General features: G+C 41.0%; 1 protein-coding gene and 1 pseudogene across 7 annotated transcripts in view; one reads left to right on the forward strand and one right to left on the reverse strand.

The window, feature by feature from the left end:
- Positions 1-666: 666 nt before the first annotated feature.
- On the reverse strand, positions 667-1,800 carry LOC123804936 (annotated as a pseudogene).
- A 4,320-nt stretch (positions 1,801-6,120) lies between these two features.
- GAB3 (GRB2 associated binding protein 3) overlaps positions 6,121-16,149 on the forward strand; it is a 103,955-nt gene continuing 93,926 nt past the window's right edge. For all 7 annotated transcript variants that reach the window (XM_045817396.1, XM_045817392.1, XM_045817394.1 and 4 more), the window contains exon 1: positions 6,121-6,442. In XM_045817396.1, the coding sequence (XP_045673352.1) occupies positions 6,371-6,442 (72 nt within the window). In that variant the 5' untranslated portion in view covers positions 6,121-6,370. The remainder of the gene's footprint in view (positions 6,443-16,149) is intronic.

Below are 16,149 nucleotides of genomic sequence, written 5' to 3' on the forward strand. Positions count from 1 at the left end.
TGACAACAATTTCATTTTTTCTCATTAAACTTTGTTTTAATGGGTTTCAAAATTCTGTGACATGTTTTTGGTCAAGTTGTTTTCATTAAAAATACTGATTTCAAAAACTAGTAACTTGCCCTGGCTGGCATAGCTCAGTGGATTGAGCACAAGCTGCAAACCAAAGGGTCGCAGGTTTGATTCCCAGTCAGGGCACATGCCTGGGTTGCGGGCCAGGTCCCCAGTGGGAGCCACAAGAGAGGCAACCACATGTTGATGTTTTTCTCTCTCTCTTTCTCCCTCCCTTCCCCCCTCTAAAAATAAATAAATAAAATCTTTAAAAAAAACTAGTAACTTAAAAACTGTCACACAAAGAAAACCAAATGGTCCACAAAGCATTCTCCTTTCCTTCTGAAGATTTTAGGATGCATTGTAATCATTAATCAGTGCTTTACTATTAAACTCAAGTGGTCAATTGATACAAACAGTTCTTGTGTGTGTGTGTTTGTTTTTTTATTTTTTGACTTTTCAGATAAAATTTGTTATTATATTTGGGATTTCTTTATTAAACCATAACACATGGGATCTGTGTGTATCTTTTTTATGGTTGCATAAAGAGACAAACAGTTCTGAGATTGCTCTTCTACTACTAATTAAGTCAGGGCTGGCAGGTGTTGGGGATAATATTCACTTAGTCTTCTGCGCTTTCTGGACAGACTTGATGGCTTTGCCAGCTCTAGCTGCCTTCTTGTCCACTGCTTTGATGACACCCACAGCAACTGTCTGTCTCATGTCACAAAGAGAAAACAGCCCAGAGGAGGGTAGTCGGAGCACCTCTCAACAGACATGGGCTTGCCTGGAACTGTATAAAAAATGGCACAGCCCTGGCTGGTGTAGCTCAGTGGATTGAGCATGGGCTGAGAACCAAAGCATCGATGGTTCAATTCTCAGTCAGGGCACATGCCTGGGTTGCAGGCCAGGTCCCCAGTGTGGGGTGCTTAAGAGCAACCACACATTGATGTTTCTCTCCTTCTCTTTTTCCTTCCCTTCCCCTCTCTCTAAAAATAAATAAATAAATAAATAAATAAATAAATCCTTTAAAAAAGAGCCAGCCTGCCCTTCCCCAGGCTTCTCTTTTAAATTAATTAATTAATTGATTAAAATAAAAATAAAAATGGCAGCATCACCAGGTTTCACAAAATTCAGGCCATCTTCCAGTCTTTTCTCAGAACCATGGTCAATCTTCTCCTTCAGCTCAGCAAATTTGCAAGCAACGTGAGGTAGATGACAGTCCAGCACAGGTGCATGTCCAACACTGACTTGGCCTGGATGCTTCATGATAATCACCTGAGCCAGGAAGCCAGCTGCTCTCATTGGTGGGTCATTTTTGCTGTCTCCAGCCACATTGCCATGGCAAACATCTTTGACAGACAGGCTCTTGACGTTGAAGCCCACATTGGCCCCAGGAAGAGCTTCACTCATAGCTTCATGGTACATTTCAACAGCCTTTACTTCAGTTGTAACACTGACTGAAGCAAAGGTGACCACCATGCAGGGTTTGAGAACGCCAGTCTCCACTTGGCCCACAGCGACGGTACCAATGCCACCAATTTTGTAGAAGTCCTGGATGGGTGGACACAGGGGCTTGTCACTTGAGTAAATCGGTGGCAGGATGTAATCCAGAGCTTCACACAATGTGGTTACACTGGCATTGCCATCTTTATAGGTGACCTTCCATCCCTTGAACCAAGGCATGTTAGCATTGTCACCATTTCAACTAAAAATTGGCACAAATGCTACTGTGTCAGGTTTGTAGCCAATTTTATTTTTTAATAATTTGTAAAAATGTTTTTACTGATTATAGAGAGAGAAGGGACTGGAGAGAGAAAGAGAGGAACATTGATGTGAGAAAGAAACATTGATTGGTTGCCTCCTGTATGCACCCTGACTGGGGATCAAATCTACAACTCTTGGGGTAATGCTCCAACCAATTGAGCCATCTGGCCAGGGCTAAAAGCCTCACTATTTTAAATGTTATAATAATGGATATGAAGTCAGGATTTTTCATAAGACATGAAAAAGAGTATCATTAATAATAATAAAGTCAAATTTTCATATTTCGGATAGAAATTAGATTGCTTTCACTCTCAGAGAAGCACTTTATAGGTGTTCTCATAGGCAAAAAGAGTGTTTCCCTATCTGAAATTGTACCATGGCAGTCTAGTCCTTTAATTTATGTGCTTTATAGATTATTTGAACAACAGCTGGGTGGGAAGAGGGGAATTATAGGAAGGCACAGCCTTCTTTCCTTATTATTGGCTTTTCATGCACATGTAAGCTATCACCCCATGTCTGTCCCTGATCCAGAAATTGGAGAGACATTTTATTTTTATTTATTTTTTAAGGATTTTACTTACTTTTAGAGAGATGGAAAGGGAGGAAGAAACAGAGTGAGAGAAACATCGATGCATAAGAGATACATCCACTGTTTGCCTCCCTCATACCCCCAGTCGGGGACCTGGTCCACAGCCCGGACACATGCCCTTATTGGGAATAGAACTGGTGACCCACTTCACAGGCCAGCACTCAATCCACTGAGCCACACCAGCCAGGGTGAAAGACATTTTACTTTTAAATGTTCTCTCTTTTCATGGAGAATAAGCTAGATGCATGGCCATTTTGCCCATCATAACATAATTGAAATAGAAACTCTTCCATAACAGTGGACATTTATTTTCACAAATCCTTCTAGTTATAAGATCTACAGTACTTAATGAACTGCCAAACTAAACATATTTTAAATAAATAATAAATGGGGAAGCCACAGAAAGAATCCAGGTACTGAAAACCACTTTCTATTTAAAGCCTCCTCTCCCCAGGCTGGAGTGCAAAGAAAGTGGGATGGGGCTTGATGAGAGGAAAATGAAAACTGTGATATGTAGAGGTCATCTCTCCCTAGGAACTGAGGAGGAGTGACCACAAAGAAGCAACTTGGTTTCCTCTGGAAGGGAGAACAGTACACTCTGAAAGATGCAGGAATCACATCCTTATGTAACCTTCATGGTTAGCCTGGGGGTGAATAATGGGTGATCACAAAATTAATCAGGTTGTGACTTGAATTGAAGCTATTCTGGTTGATGTTTTTTTCCTAGGTCAAATCAGCACAGACCCTGGCACCTGGTAAGTGGCTATTTTTCTGACAAATGATCTTTTCTCTCTTAGTCAGCAGATACTATCTGAAGCAGCTTGCTTTCATCTGGAAGGAACAGAAGTCTGACTTTAGAACCTTATCTAAGAGCTATGCCTATCCTCTGGCTTATTGTCATAATCCAGGGGGAGTGGAGCTTGATTGCTGATATAACCATGGTGAACATTGCTGGTTTATTACAATGAAGGCATTTTACTTACTGGACTTGGCGAGCAACAGATAGCATAGATCCTTTATTAAGACACATGTATGCCAGAGGATGGGAGATAAAACCCACAAAAACTCAAGAGTATGACCCTCAATGATGTTTTGAGATGGTCTGGACCATGTCAGGTATTCAACAAGTTGCTGTACCTCATACCACCTACTACTCAGAAAGAGGTACGGCACTTGGTAGGGCTCTTCAGATTCTGCAGGCAACATATCATACACTTAATTATGTCACACCAATGCATGTGGCAAGTGATCTGTAAGGTTGCATGTTTTCAGTGTGACCCAGGGTAAAGAAAGGCTCTGCAGCAGGTCCAGGACACTTGACCTTTATGGTCATGCAGATCTAACATGCACAGAGCCCCCTGACACCATGGGAGGCTACATGGAATCTCTGGCAAGTTCCAATAGGAGAAACATACAGCGGGCAACTAGAGTTCTGAAGCAAAAGAAGTATCAATATTTTCCTTTGCCCCTGGCTGGTGTAGCTCAGTGGATTGAGTGCGGGCTGCGAACCAAAGTGTCGCAGGTTCGATTCCCAGTCAGGGTACATGCCTGGGTTGCAGGCCATGACCCCCAGCAACTGCACATTGACGTTTCTCTCTCTCTCTTTCTCCCTCCCTTTCCTCTCTAAAAAATAATAACAAATAAAATCTTTAAAAATATATTTTCCTTTAGACTAGCAGCTTCTGGCTGGCTCCTGGGCTATGGTCAAGTCTGAATGTCTGAATATGGGGCACCAAGGTGTTGTGTAATTTCAGCTACTCCTGATAAATTGAGTGCTAATTGATCACCCTCTGCAAGTGGAATATTTGAGACCAGACTCAAGCAGGTCTGGAAGATACAGCAAAGTTGCTCAAGCAAGTGGCTCACATGTTTGTGTCCCTACCGCTGCATGACACCCTTTCCTTTGACTCACACCTGTAACATCATAGGGTTTCATGACTAAGTATATTGGTCAAGGTCCCAGAAGGAAGCAAATGGTAGACTCAGTGGGTTGAACTGAGGAGAGTGTTATGAGGGGATTTTATTTTTTCAGAGATGAGAGCAAGCTTAAGGGAATTAGTAATGAGTGGTGAGGCTCCCAGGGGCTGGCATCAATTGATATGGTCACAGCCACTGCCACTGTCTTTGCCATGCACTCAACCTGCCCACAGCAGAGACCAACACTGAGCCCCCCATAAAGTAGCATTCCCTGGTGGGCCAGCCAGTGTGACAGATTGATGAAATCAGACCACATTTGTCTGTAGGGGACAGCAATTTTTCCTCACTTGAACAGGCACTTACTGTAATCCACATTTCTGCCAGCATTCCCACCCATAGACTTACTGCACCTTATTCACTGCCACAGTATCTCACATAATAGTGCTTCCAACCAAGAAATCATTATAAAACAAAAGACACGAGTGAGTGTGCTCATGCTGAGGGACTGCACTAGCCTTACCATGAACCTCATTGCCCTGAAACACCTGGCCTGATAGGATGGTGGAGTGGTCCATTTATTAAAGACTCAGTTACTGCACTAGTCAGGTAAAAAAATACACTGAAAGGTGGAGTTTCTGTCTTACAGTATGAGGTAAACACTTTGAACTGATGACTACTATACGGTGCTGATTTTGCATAGCCAGAATCAATGGGTCCAGGAATTAAGAGGTGAAAGTGGATGTGACTCGTCTCACTGTCATATCTAATAATCCACCCTCAAGGTGTCTCTTCCCATCCCACAACTTTGAGCTCCCGTGGTTCCCAAGGTAGGAATGTTTCTACGACAGCTGCAACATTGGTTCTATCAAATTGTAGATTGAGATTGCCATCTGGCCATTTAGGGTTCTTTGTTCAACCAACAGGCAAACCACGAGGCTACTGAGCTGGCTTGGATGGGGGATTATCATATGGAAAGTGGATTGCTGGTAAACAAGAAGATTAGGACTGTGAATGGAATCCAAAAAATCCTCTGGGGCACCTCCCATTACTACCACCTGGCAGGACTCCTGAGGATTCAGACTTGATGGGAGTAAATATTTGGGTCATGCACCAGGTGAATTGTGACCATCTGAGATCCTGGCTGGAGAGCAAAGGGAGAACAGGGAGGGTGGTGGAAGAAGGAAGTTATAAAGACCAATTATAGTCTCAAGACCAGTTATAGATATAAGGACTGTGGTACACTTGTGTGTGTGCATGTATAAACTTCTCTGATCTTCCTTGTCTCTATATCTTATACACGTCAAATAAAGGTTGTAGAGGTTATAGGATATAAAACCCCTAGAGATGGCTGCAATGACTGATGGAGCTTTTGGTCCCGTTTTAAGGAGTGCCTTTTAAAGTAGGTTTTTCCATCTGAACCTCTTAGGCAGGAGCGGGGGGAGGGTCAAGGATTCCTCCTGAGTCTTTTGCTTCTTAACAATAAGCTTAAAATCAGTATCCCAAAAGGCCTATTTGGGGGTAACAAAACTTCAGTCCCCCTAAGAACCATTTGTCTGCAAACAATCAAGTGGAACAGGGAGGTCAAAGAGGAGGCAATGCTTTTCTTACTGCCTAACTATATACACGGCAGGTGCAGATAACAAGTTTGGGCTTTCGGTACCCAGGACCAGCCCTTTTGACGTGACTGGACACGGGTGGGGGTGAAGGCAACGGGGGACAGTTCCGTACTGCACTGCACTCTGTATAGGTCACGGGGCTCCTTCCGCGCGCTCTCTCGTGGTGCGTCTAGTGGCCACTCGGCCGGGCTCTTGTTCGAAGGGGCTTCCCGATTTTTGCTGCCTGCTTCCCCCCCGCGGTCTCTCGCCGCGGGCGGTGGCGCCCGTCCCCTCCCAGGGGGGCGCGGCGGCCGGAGGCGGGGGTCGTGGCGGCCGCACGGGGCGGCGCTGGGAGGGCGGGCGCTGGGCCCGCCCCGTCGGCATCCCTGGCCCGACTTCCTCCGGCCGCGGCCGGCCGACCCAGCTGGAGGAAGCGGCGGCGGCGGCGGCCACGATGAGTTCGGGGGACGCTGTGTGCACCGGCTGGCTCGTCAAGTCTCCACCCGAGAGGAAACTGCAGCGCTACGTGAGTAGGGGCGCCGCCCGCTCGCCCTCTCGTTCTCGTGTCCCCATCCGCGAGGTAGCCACGGGGAACCCCGGGGTTCTATGCACCCCCAAAGCAGCCGCTCCCAGCGCTCCGGGCTGCAGGCAAGGCCGATCCACCGAAAGCGAAATCGCACGTCGAGCCAATGTCCAGCAGGCGGGCAGGGGCCCGGTGACTCTTGGCTTGCGGGGCTCCGCGGCTCCAGACCGCCGCTCACCCTATCACCCTAGAAGAGGAAGGCGGGTTGGGGCTGAGGCACCAGGCACCATTCTCGGTGCAGAAGCGCAAGGAGACATCTCTAATGCCTTGTCTCTGGAGAGGGGTGCCCCTGAGTTCCATTGCCCGGCAAGGAGAACAGGGTAGGGGTTAGAAAGAAGCACAGAGGAACGGGGCCTGCATTCCACTTGGACCGTAAGGAATACTCTTTCTTGTAACTGTCATCGGACACTCCTATCTGGAACCTTCCACAGAGTATAACTCGTTTCTCATGCTGTCTCTTCTCAGCTTTTTCTTTATGCTGACACGTTGCTTTTTTTCTAGTACCAGCAGGAACCGCGGACTTTTGCTAGTATGAAATAAGGGACACAGGGAAGAGCACATCTTCCTACATATTGCATTGCCATTTTAAATGCGCTGCCCACAGCTCAAACGTTCATTATCTCCATCAGCACCCTCAGTAAGGTCTAAAAAAACATTCCACTTGAAGACTTGATTGCTACTGAGTGTTCTTCATCCATTAGGAAGAACCACTTCAGCCCTTAGGGATTTGCATATAAATAGATATTAGGGCTTCTTGCTTTTTTTAGGCTGGGAGTAGCTTGATGGATTCATCTTGTTAATAATTCCCAATTTCTCTGCAACTCCAGAGCAGGGTGCTAGCAACAAACACACTCATGTCTGCTCTGCTCCACAAAAGCCCACCCACAAATCTCTTGTTTATGGCACGCTCCCAAACTGGTGTCCGAGTTTCAGCCAATTTCAGCACTGTTTTGGTTCCTACATTTATGAGGCACATACTGTGTGGAAGTGGAGGAGGTGGGATTCTAAGAAAACTTGAAGCATGTATGTATGCTTCCAGAATGTGAGACAGCAGCCTTTCCTGAGCATACAACTGCTTGGGGTCCCCATTCCCACTGATCCTAGGCTAGACAGTATCACTCTTAGGAATCTTTGGGAAGGTTTTTTTTGATGTTTGTTCTGCTGAGCAACATTTTACAGGAACGCTGTTCTACTTATCATATAGGTGTCACAAATCTATACATACCAAGATTTTTCACATTAAGTACCAGTGTGTTCCTTCATCATTTTTGTTTTGAGTCCCCAAGTCTATAAACACGAGGTCCAATATTTCTCAGCCTCTGAATCACCCAGCTGCTTCCCTAAAAAACACTGAAGCCGTTTTGAAGACTCATTCATATTCAAATGAAGCAAGAGACAAAAGCGTACTCCCCAGGACCTTCCTGAGCAGGTGAGGGTTTGTCTCAGCATGGTGCTTAGGGGCCAGCCCAAGGTGTGCTATTCCTTGTTTCCCTTTGGAATGTGAGACATTTTAAAGGTTCACTAGATATTTTCTGAGTGTCACTCATTCTTCAATAGATAACTCAGAAAGATGGTGAACCTGGAGGGCAAAGTTTATGGAAGATTTTTTTCCAGTCCTGTTTTGTGTCTTGTCCTGACCACACTGGCTTAGGGAAAAAGTTTTTTAGTATTTTGTCAACATTGGGAAAGCATGAGTGTATATACCTATTATTAGATGTGTTTCATTCTTTTTGGGTGCAGTGGAGGTGTGGCAAGTATGGACTTTGCACAGCTTATAGGTAGGTAGGTGTTTGTGATAGTGGGGTGGTGATAGAGGAGACTTCACATATGAGTTATCTAGATTGACATCTTATCAATACTCCAATACATGAACATTGCCCTTTTAGCTCATGATTGGGCTTTTTTTTTTTCTATTTACGGTCAATGCCGTTTGGTTGAAAGGTGTCTGGAACACACCTAAGACTCCCCTTTCTCTCATCTCTAAATTCTGTAGGAATCCCTTGTTGCCACTAGATGGCGACGGTGTGTCAGTTCAATGGGGCAAGGACAGCACTATTATTCACAGCCAACTTTAATTAAGATCTTGTCATGTCCTCCCTTTGAGTGCCAACTCTGAACCAGGCCCTGTGTCACCAGCTAGAGATACAGAGCAAAAAAGATTTGATCCCTGACTTCAATAACTCCACAGTCTTAACATTTGTAGCACAATAACATAACAAAGCAAGTTTGTCACACAAAGGGCAGTAACTCAGTTCTTTGTGCTGCCAGGTCAACAAGCAGCACTCCTTTAATGTTTGTTAAATTACAAATGGAACCTCAGTTTGTTTTCAGTGAAGTCTTTCAGTCCAAGGTAAGCTTGTCCTTCATCCTCTTGACTCCATGAGCCAAGGCAATCAGTAAGTTATTTTTATCACTGCTCTTTGAAAAGATGGTTAATTCTTTTCCTTTATGTTTCTTGTTTCACAAGTAATATTGGGACATATTCTTGTAAAAATTCAAACAATCGAGGAATAAATTGAATAAAAAGTGAAAGACCCTCTTTAATTTTCCTCTACATCCTACCTTTTCCGTGCACCCCTCCTGACTCCACTCCACTCCCTAGGGATAACAACTGTTAGCAGTTTGGTGAGTATCATCCTAGAAAAATTTCTACAAAAGACATAATTTTCTTTTTGCACACATGAGATCATACTATAAAATTGTCCTACAATTTTCTTTTTGCACAATCCTGGACATCTGGTTAGTGCATATAGATTCACTTCATTCTGCTAAACCATTGCCTAATATTCCTTGTAATAGATGTAACATAATTTAACAATTTGCCTATTAATGAACATTTGCCTTGCTTTATTTTCTCAATTTTAAAGAATGCTGTAACACCAATGATAATAAAATTATAATAACTTAAATTTGTTGAACGGTTGTATGTGCCAGGCCCTGTGCTTCTGTTATCCTTTGAGTCTTCAAAGCAACACTAAGAGCCCAGGTACTGTTTTTATCTCTGCATGTAAGTTCTTTGTTGGGTGTATAATTTGCAAATATTTTCTACCAGTGTATAGGGGTTTTTTTTTTCATTCTATTTACGATATCTTTTCTAGAACAAGGATTTCAAATTTTTGATTAAGTCCAATTTATCTATTTTTCTTTTATGAATTATACTTTTAGTGTCAAATTTAAGGATGCTTCACCTAGCCCTAGACACTAAAGATTTTCTCCTATGTTTTTTTCCTAAAAGTTTTGTGTTTTATATTTAGATCAGGGTGTCACTCATTTTCATTGGGGGCCACATCAACCTCGCAGTTGTCTACAAAGGGCCGAATGTAATTTCAACTCCTTAACAGTTAAGAAATAGTTACATTTATACAGTCCTGAAATTATTTTGGCCCTTTAAAGGCAAGCATGAGGCTGATGTGGCCCCCGGTGAAAATGAGTTTGACACCCCTGATTTAGATCAATGATCTACTTGAGTTACATTTTGTAAAAGGCATGAGGGGTATGCTGTGGTTCATTTTCTCTCTGTATATGTATATATGATTTTATTTATTTATTTTTAGAGAGAGGGGAAGGGAGGGAGAAAGAGAGGGAGAGAAACATCAATGTGTGGTTGCCTCTTGCACGCCCCCTACTGGGTACCTGGCCCAAAACCCAGGCTGGCAGTCAATCCACTTAACCACACCAGCCAGGGCTATCAGGTGATTTTAAATAATATCCTTGTATTCTGCAACACTGATAAACTCACTAGTTCTAGTAGCCTTGCTTATAGTTAGAACCTGTGGTACTGTCAGTGTTACACAGAAATCATGAAAGTAGTCATCCTTGAATTTATCCAGATCTTAAGGGGAAAGAACTGTTTTTCACCTTTTAAATATGTTTTCTGTAGGCATTTTGTAGGGGCCTTTTTTCAAGTTCAGGAAGTTCCCTTATATCGCTAGTTTGCTGAGACTTTTTATTGTGAATTGGATTTTGTTAAATACCTTTCCTGCATCTATAAAAAGAATAATACTGCCCTGGCTGGGTGGTTCAGTTGATTGGAGCATCATCCCATACACCAAAATGTTGTGGGTTCAATCCTGGATCAGGGCACATACCAAGGTTTTGGCTTTGATCTCCCATTGGGGCACGTATTGGAGGCAACCCATAGATGTTTCTCTCATATCAGTGTTTCTCTCATTCTCTCCCTAAAATCAATAACATATCTTCAGGTGAGGATTTTAAAAAATATGCGTTTTATTCTTTGTCTGTTACTATGGTGAATTCTGATAGATTTTTGCATGTTGAGCCAGTCTTGAACTTCTGGGTTAAGCTTCACTGGATTGTATTGGGTTGGCCAAAAAGTTCATTTAGATTTGTCCGTACGATGGCTCCAGTACTGCTTAGTTGTCTTTAGCTTCATTCAGAACAATTTTGATAGATTGTATTGCGACAGCTGTCATATCAGTGTGCATTTAAAAAAAGTTATCAAAATTGGTGAATTTTTGTGTAGCCATTTTAATATTGAAGATGGGAGAAAATACACAACATTTTTGTCAAATTATGTTTCATTATTTCAACAAAGGTAAAAATGCAACTGAAATGCAAAAAAAAAATTATTTGTGCAGTGTAGGGAGAAGGTGCTCAAATGTTAAAAGTGGTTTATGAAGTTTCTTGGTACTGATGATATTTCGGTCAAATAATTCTTTGCTGTGGGGTGTCTTATGCATAGGAAGATATTTAACAGCACCCCTGGCCTCTACTCACTAGATACCAATAGTGGGAGATAGCCCGCATACTCAAAATATTGAAATCAATAAAATTATTGGTAAAAATGAAAGATGTATGTTTTATTTTATGGAAAAAAACTAAACAGACTTTTTGGCCACCCCAATAATATATTATCCTTTGTATATACTACTGTGTTTAATTTGTTAATATTTTGCTGATAATATTTTTCTCTTTGGTATATTGATCTGTAATTTTCCTCTTTTTGTGCTATCTTTGTCTGGTTTTGATATTAGCATGACATGGGCCTGATAAAATGAGTTGGGAAGCGGCATTCCCACCTCTTCTATTTCTGAAAGACATTGTGCAGAATTGGTATTCTTTCTTCCTTAAATGTTTGGTAACATTCACCATTATTTTTTTAACTAGTTAGATGGATTAGCAGTTTATTACATCAAAGCCATAATTTACTTTAAAATTTCTTCAATATTACTTTTTAAAATTTAATTTATGGGACTATTATTGTTTCAAAACATTTCCCATTGAAACTATCTGGACCTGGACTTTTCTTTGTGAGGTGGTTATTAACTATAATTTCTATTTCTTTAACAGGTATAGGACTATTCAGGTTATTCATAGTTTCTTTTTTTTAAGATTTTATTTATTTATTTTTAGAGAGGGAAGGGAGGGAGAAAGAGAGAGAAACATCAATGTGCGGTTGCTGGGGGCTGTGGCCTGCAACCCAGGCATGTGCCCTGACTCAGAATTGAACCTGCAACACTTTGGTTTGCAGCCCGTGCTCAATCCACTGAGCTACTATTCATAGTTTCTTGAATGGTCTTTGGTAGTTTATGTTTTTCAAGGATTTTCTCTATTTTAGTTTTTGAATTTATTAGCATGATGTTTATTATTCGCTTATTTATTGGCATGACGTTTATTATTCTCTTATTATCCATTTAATGTTTGTAGGATCTATAGTGATGCCTCCTCTTTTATTTATGATACTGTAGTTTATTTCTTCTCTATTTTTTTCCCATATGATCAATCTGGTTAAGGTTTTGCCAACTTTACTGATATTTTCTAATAACTAGGCTTGGGTTTCATTGGTCTTCTCTTGATTTTTTGCTTTAAATTTTATTGATTTATCCTGTTATCTTTACTATTTGCTTCCTTCTGATTGCTTTGGGATTAATTGTATCTCTTTATCTAGTTTCTTCAGGTGTAAACTTAAATTACTGATTTGAGATTTTTCTTATTTTTCAATTTATTTTTTTTCTAATATAAACATTTAATACTATAAACTTCTCAGCAATGCTTTAGGTGCATCTCACAAAATTTGATATATTGTGTTTTCATTTAAATTTATTTAAAAGTATTCTTTAATATCCCTCTGAGATTTCCTGTTTGATCCAAGGGTTGTTTAGAGGGGTTTTTTTTCTAATTTTTGTTTGTTTTCTTTCTTTTTTTTTATTGTATTTATTTATTTTTAGAGAGGGAATGGAGGGAGAAAGAAAGACAGAGAGAAACATCAATGTGCGATTGCTGGGGGTCATGGCCTGCAACCCAGGCACGTGCCCTGACTGGGAATCGAACCTGTGACACTTTGGTTCGCAGCCCGAGCTCAATCCACTGAGCTACACCAGCCAGGGCGGTTTTTTAAAAATGTTTTATTTTTTTATTTTTATAAAGAGAGGAAGGAAGGGAGAAAGAAAGGGACAGAAACATCAGTGTGTGGTTGCTTGTGTGCTGCCCCTTTTTGGGAACCTGGCCTGCAACCCAGGCATATGCCCTGACTGGGAATCAAACTGGTGATCCTTTGCTTCGCAGTCCCGGTGCTCATCCACTGAGCCATACCAGCCAGGGCTAGAGGGGTTTTTTTGTTTGTTTGTTTAATTTCAAATATTGGGGGATTTTCTAGATATCTTTCTGTTATTAGTTTCTAGTTAAATTCAATTATGGTTTAAGAACAAACTCTGTATGAGTTGTATTCTTTAAAATTTATTAAATTTATATTATGACCCACAATATATTTTCATTTGGTGAGTATTACACATGCACTTGAAAGAAAATGTATATTATTCTCGTTGGGTGGACTGTTCTATAAATACTAATTAGATTAGGTTGGTTGATAGTATTTTTTAAATGAATTCATTGGGGAGATATTGGTTAAGAAAAATCATAGGTTTCAGGTGTACAATTCCATAACACATCATCTGTGTATTGTATGTTCACCACTCCAAGTCAAGTCTCCTTCTGTCATCATTTATCCCATCTTTATCCTCTTCTACTTCCTCTCATCTCCCTCCCGACTTCTCTCTGGTAATCACTATACTGTGGTCAGTCTATGAGGGTTTGATTTTTTTTGCTTAATCCTTTTACCTTTTCTACCTAGCCCCGCTCCTGCCTCCCCTCTGACAGCTTTCAGTATGTTCTCTGTATCTATGAATCTTTCTATTTTGTTTATTAGTTTATTTTAGACTCCACATAAAAAAGAAATCATATGGTACTTGTCTTTGACTGGCTTATTTCACTTTGCTATTGCAAAGGGTAAGAATTACTTCTTTTTTACATTGAGTAAATGTGCTGCAGCTTTTATTCCCATTCATCTACTGATGGATACTTGGGCTGCTTCTAAATCTTGGCTATTGTAAATAATGCTGCAATGAACATAGGGGTGCATATACTTTTTTAGAGAGGAGGGAAGGAGGGAGAAAGAGAGGGTGAGAAACATAAGTGTGTGGTCGCCTCTCACACGCCCCCTACTGGGGACCTGGCCTGCAACCCTTTAGTTCGTAAGCCAGCACTCAATCCATTGAGCTATATAAGCCAGGGCTATGTTCTTTTTAATTAATATTTTGGATTTCTTTGCATATATTCTCAGAAGTGGAATTGCTAGGTCAAAAGACAGATCCATTTTTAATATTTGAGGTATCTCCATACTGCTTTCCACAGTGGCTGCACCAGTCTGCATTCCCACCAACAGTGGAAAAGGGTTCCCCTTTCTCCACATCCTCCCCAGCACTTATTTGTTGATTTATTGATGACAGCCATTCTGACAGGTGCGAGATGGTATTTCACTGTGGTTTTAATTTGTATTTCTCTGATAATTAGTGATATTGAACATCTTTTCATATGTCTATTGGCCATCTGTATGTCCTCTTTGGAGAGGTGTCAGTTCAGGTCCTTTGTCTATTTTCTTTTTTTTTAAAGATTTTATTTATTTATTTACTTTTTAGAGAGAGGGAAAGAGGGAGAAAGAGAGAGAAGCATCAATGTGTGGTTGCCTCTCACATGCCCCACACTGGGGACCCAGTCCACAACCTAGGCTTGTGCCCTGACTGGGAATTGAACCAGCAGCCCTTTGGTTCACTGGCCACAGCCCAATCCACTGAGCCACACCGGCTAGGGTTGCCCATTTTCTAATTGGGGTTTTTTTTTGGTGTTGAGCTTTGTAAGGTTTTTATAACTTTGCATTGTAACCCCTTATCAGATGTATCGGTGAATATGTTTTCACATTCAGTGGGTTGTTTTTTCCTTTTGTTGATGTTTTTGTTTTGCTATGTAAACACTTTTTTAAAGATTAATAAAATCTTTATTATAAAGATTTTATAAATAAAACTAAGTATCTTTTTTTAGAGAGAGAGAAAGGGAGGGAGAGAAACATCAATGTATAGTTGCCTCTCATGTGGCCCCCACTGGGGACCTGGTCCCCAACCCAGGCATGTGCCCTGACTGGGAATTGAATCAGTGGCCCTTTGGTTCACAGGCTGGTGCTCAATCCACTGAGCTACACCAGCTAGGGCAACACTTTTTATTTTTCCTTTTGTTTCCCTTGCTTATGGAGATATATTAGAAAAAATATTGCTATGAGCAATGTCTGAGATTTCATTGCCTATCTTTCCTTCTAGGATTTTTACAGTTTCGAGTCTAACATTTAATTCTTTACTCCATTTCAAATTTATTCTGCTATGTGGCATAAGAAAGTGGTCTAGTTTCATTTTTAAGCATGGATCTATCCAATTTTCCCAACACCACTTATGGAATATATTACCTTTAGCCCATTGTTTGTTTTTGCCTCTGTCAAGTATTAATTGACTCTTAAGGCATGGGTTTATTTCTGGGATCTTTATTATGTTCCATTGATCTATATGCCTATTTTTATGCCAGTACCATGCTCTTTTGATTCCTATGTTCTTATAATACAGTTTGATAGTGTGATTCCTCCAACTTTGTTCTTTTTTTCTCAAGGTTGGTGGTGCTATTCGGGGTCTTTTGTGGTTTCATATAAATTTTTGGCATATTTGTTGTAGTTCTGTGAAATGTCATTGGTATATTGATAGAAATTTTGTTGAATCTTTTCTGGCTGGTGTGGCTCAGTGGATTGAATAGCTGGCCTGCGAAACAGGGAGTCACTTGTTCGATTTGCAGTCAGGGTACATGCCTGGGTTGAGGGCTAGGTCCCCAGTAGGGGACGCTCAAGAGGCAACCACACATTGATGCTTCCCTCTTTCTCTCCCTTCCCCTTGCTAAAAATAAAGAAATAAAATATTTTAAAAAAACTGTGTTAAATCAATTGATTGCTTTGCATAGTATGGACATTTTAATGATGTTAATTCTTCCTATTTATGACCATGGTTTATGCTTCCACTCAAGTAGGATTTATTCTCGGGATGCAAGGTTGGTACAATATTTGCAGGTCAATAAACATGATATACCACATAAGTAAAATGAAGGATAAAAACACATGATTATATCAATAGATGCAGAAAAAGCATTTGATAAAATACCTCAATATTTATGATAGGTTGCCTGTGAACTGATAGGTTGTCAGTTCAATTCCTGGTCAGGGCACATGCCTGGGTTGCAGGCCTGGTCCCCAGTTGGGGGCTTGCAGGAGGCAAGTTTATTTATCCTTATAAACTTTGTGCTATTGTTGTCATGTATTTTACTTT

Source organism: Phyllostomus hastatus, unplaced genomic scaffold (genome assembly GCF_019186645.2).
Source record: "Phyllostomus hastatus isolate PE091 unplaced genomic scaffold, TTU_PhHast_1.1 phas_scaffold_255, whole genome shotgun sequence".
NCBI lineage: Eukaryota > Metazoa > Chordata > Mammalia > Chiroptera > Phyllostomidae > Phyllostomus > Phyllostomus hastatus.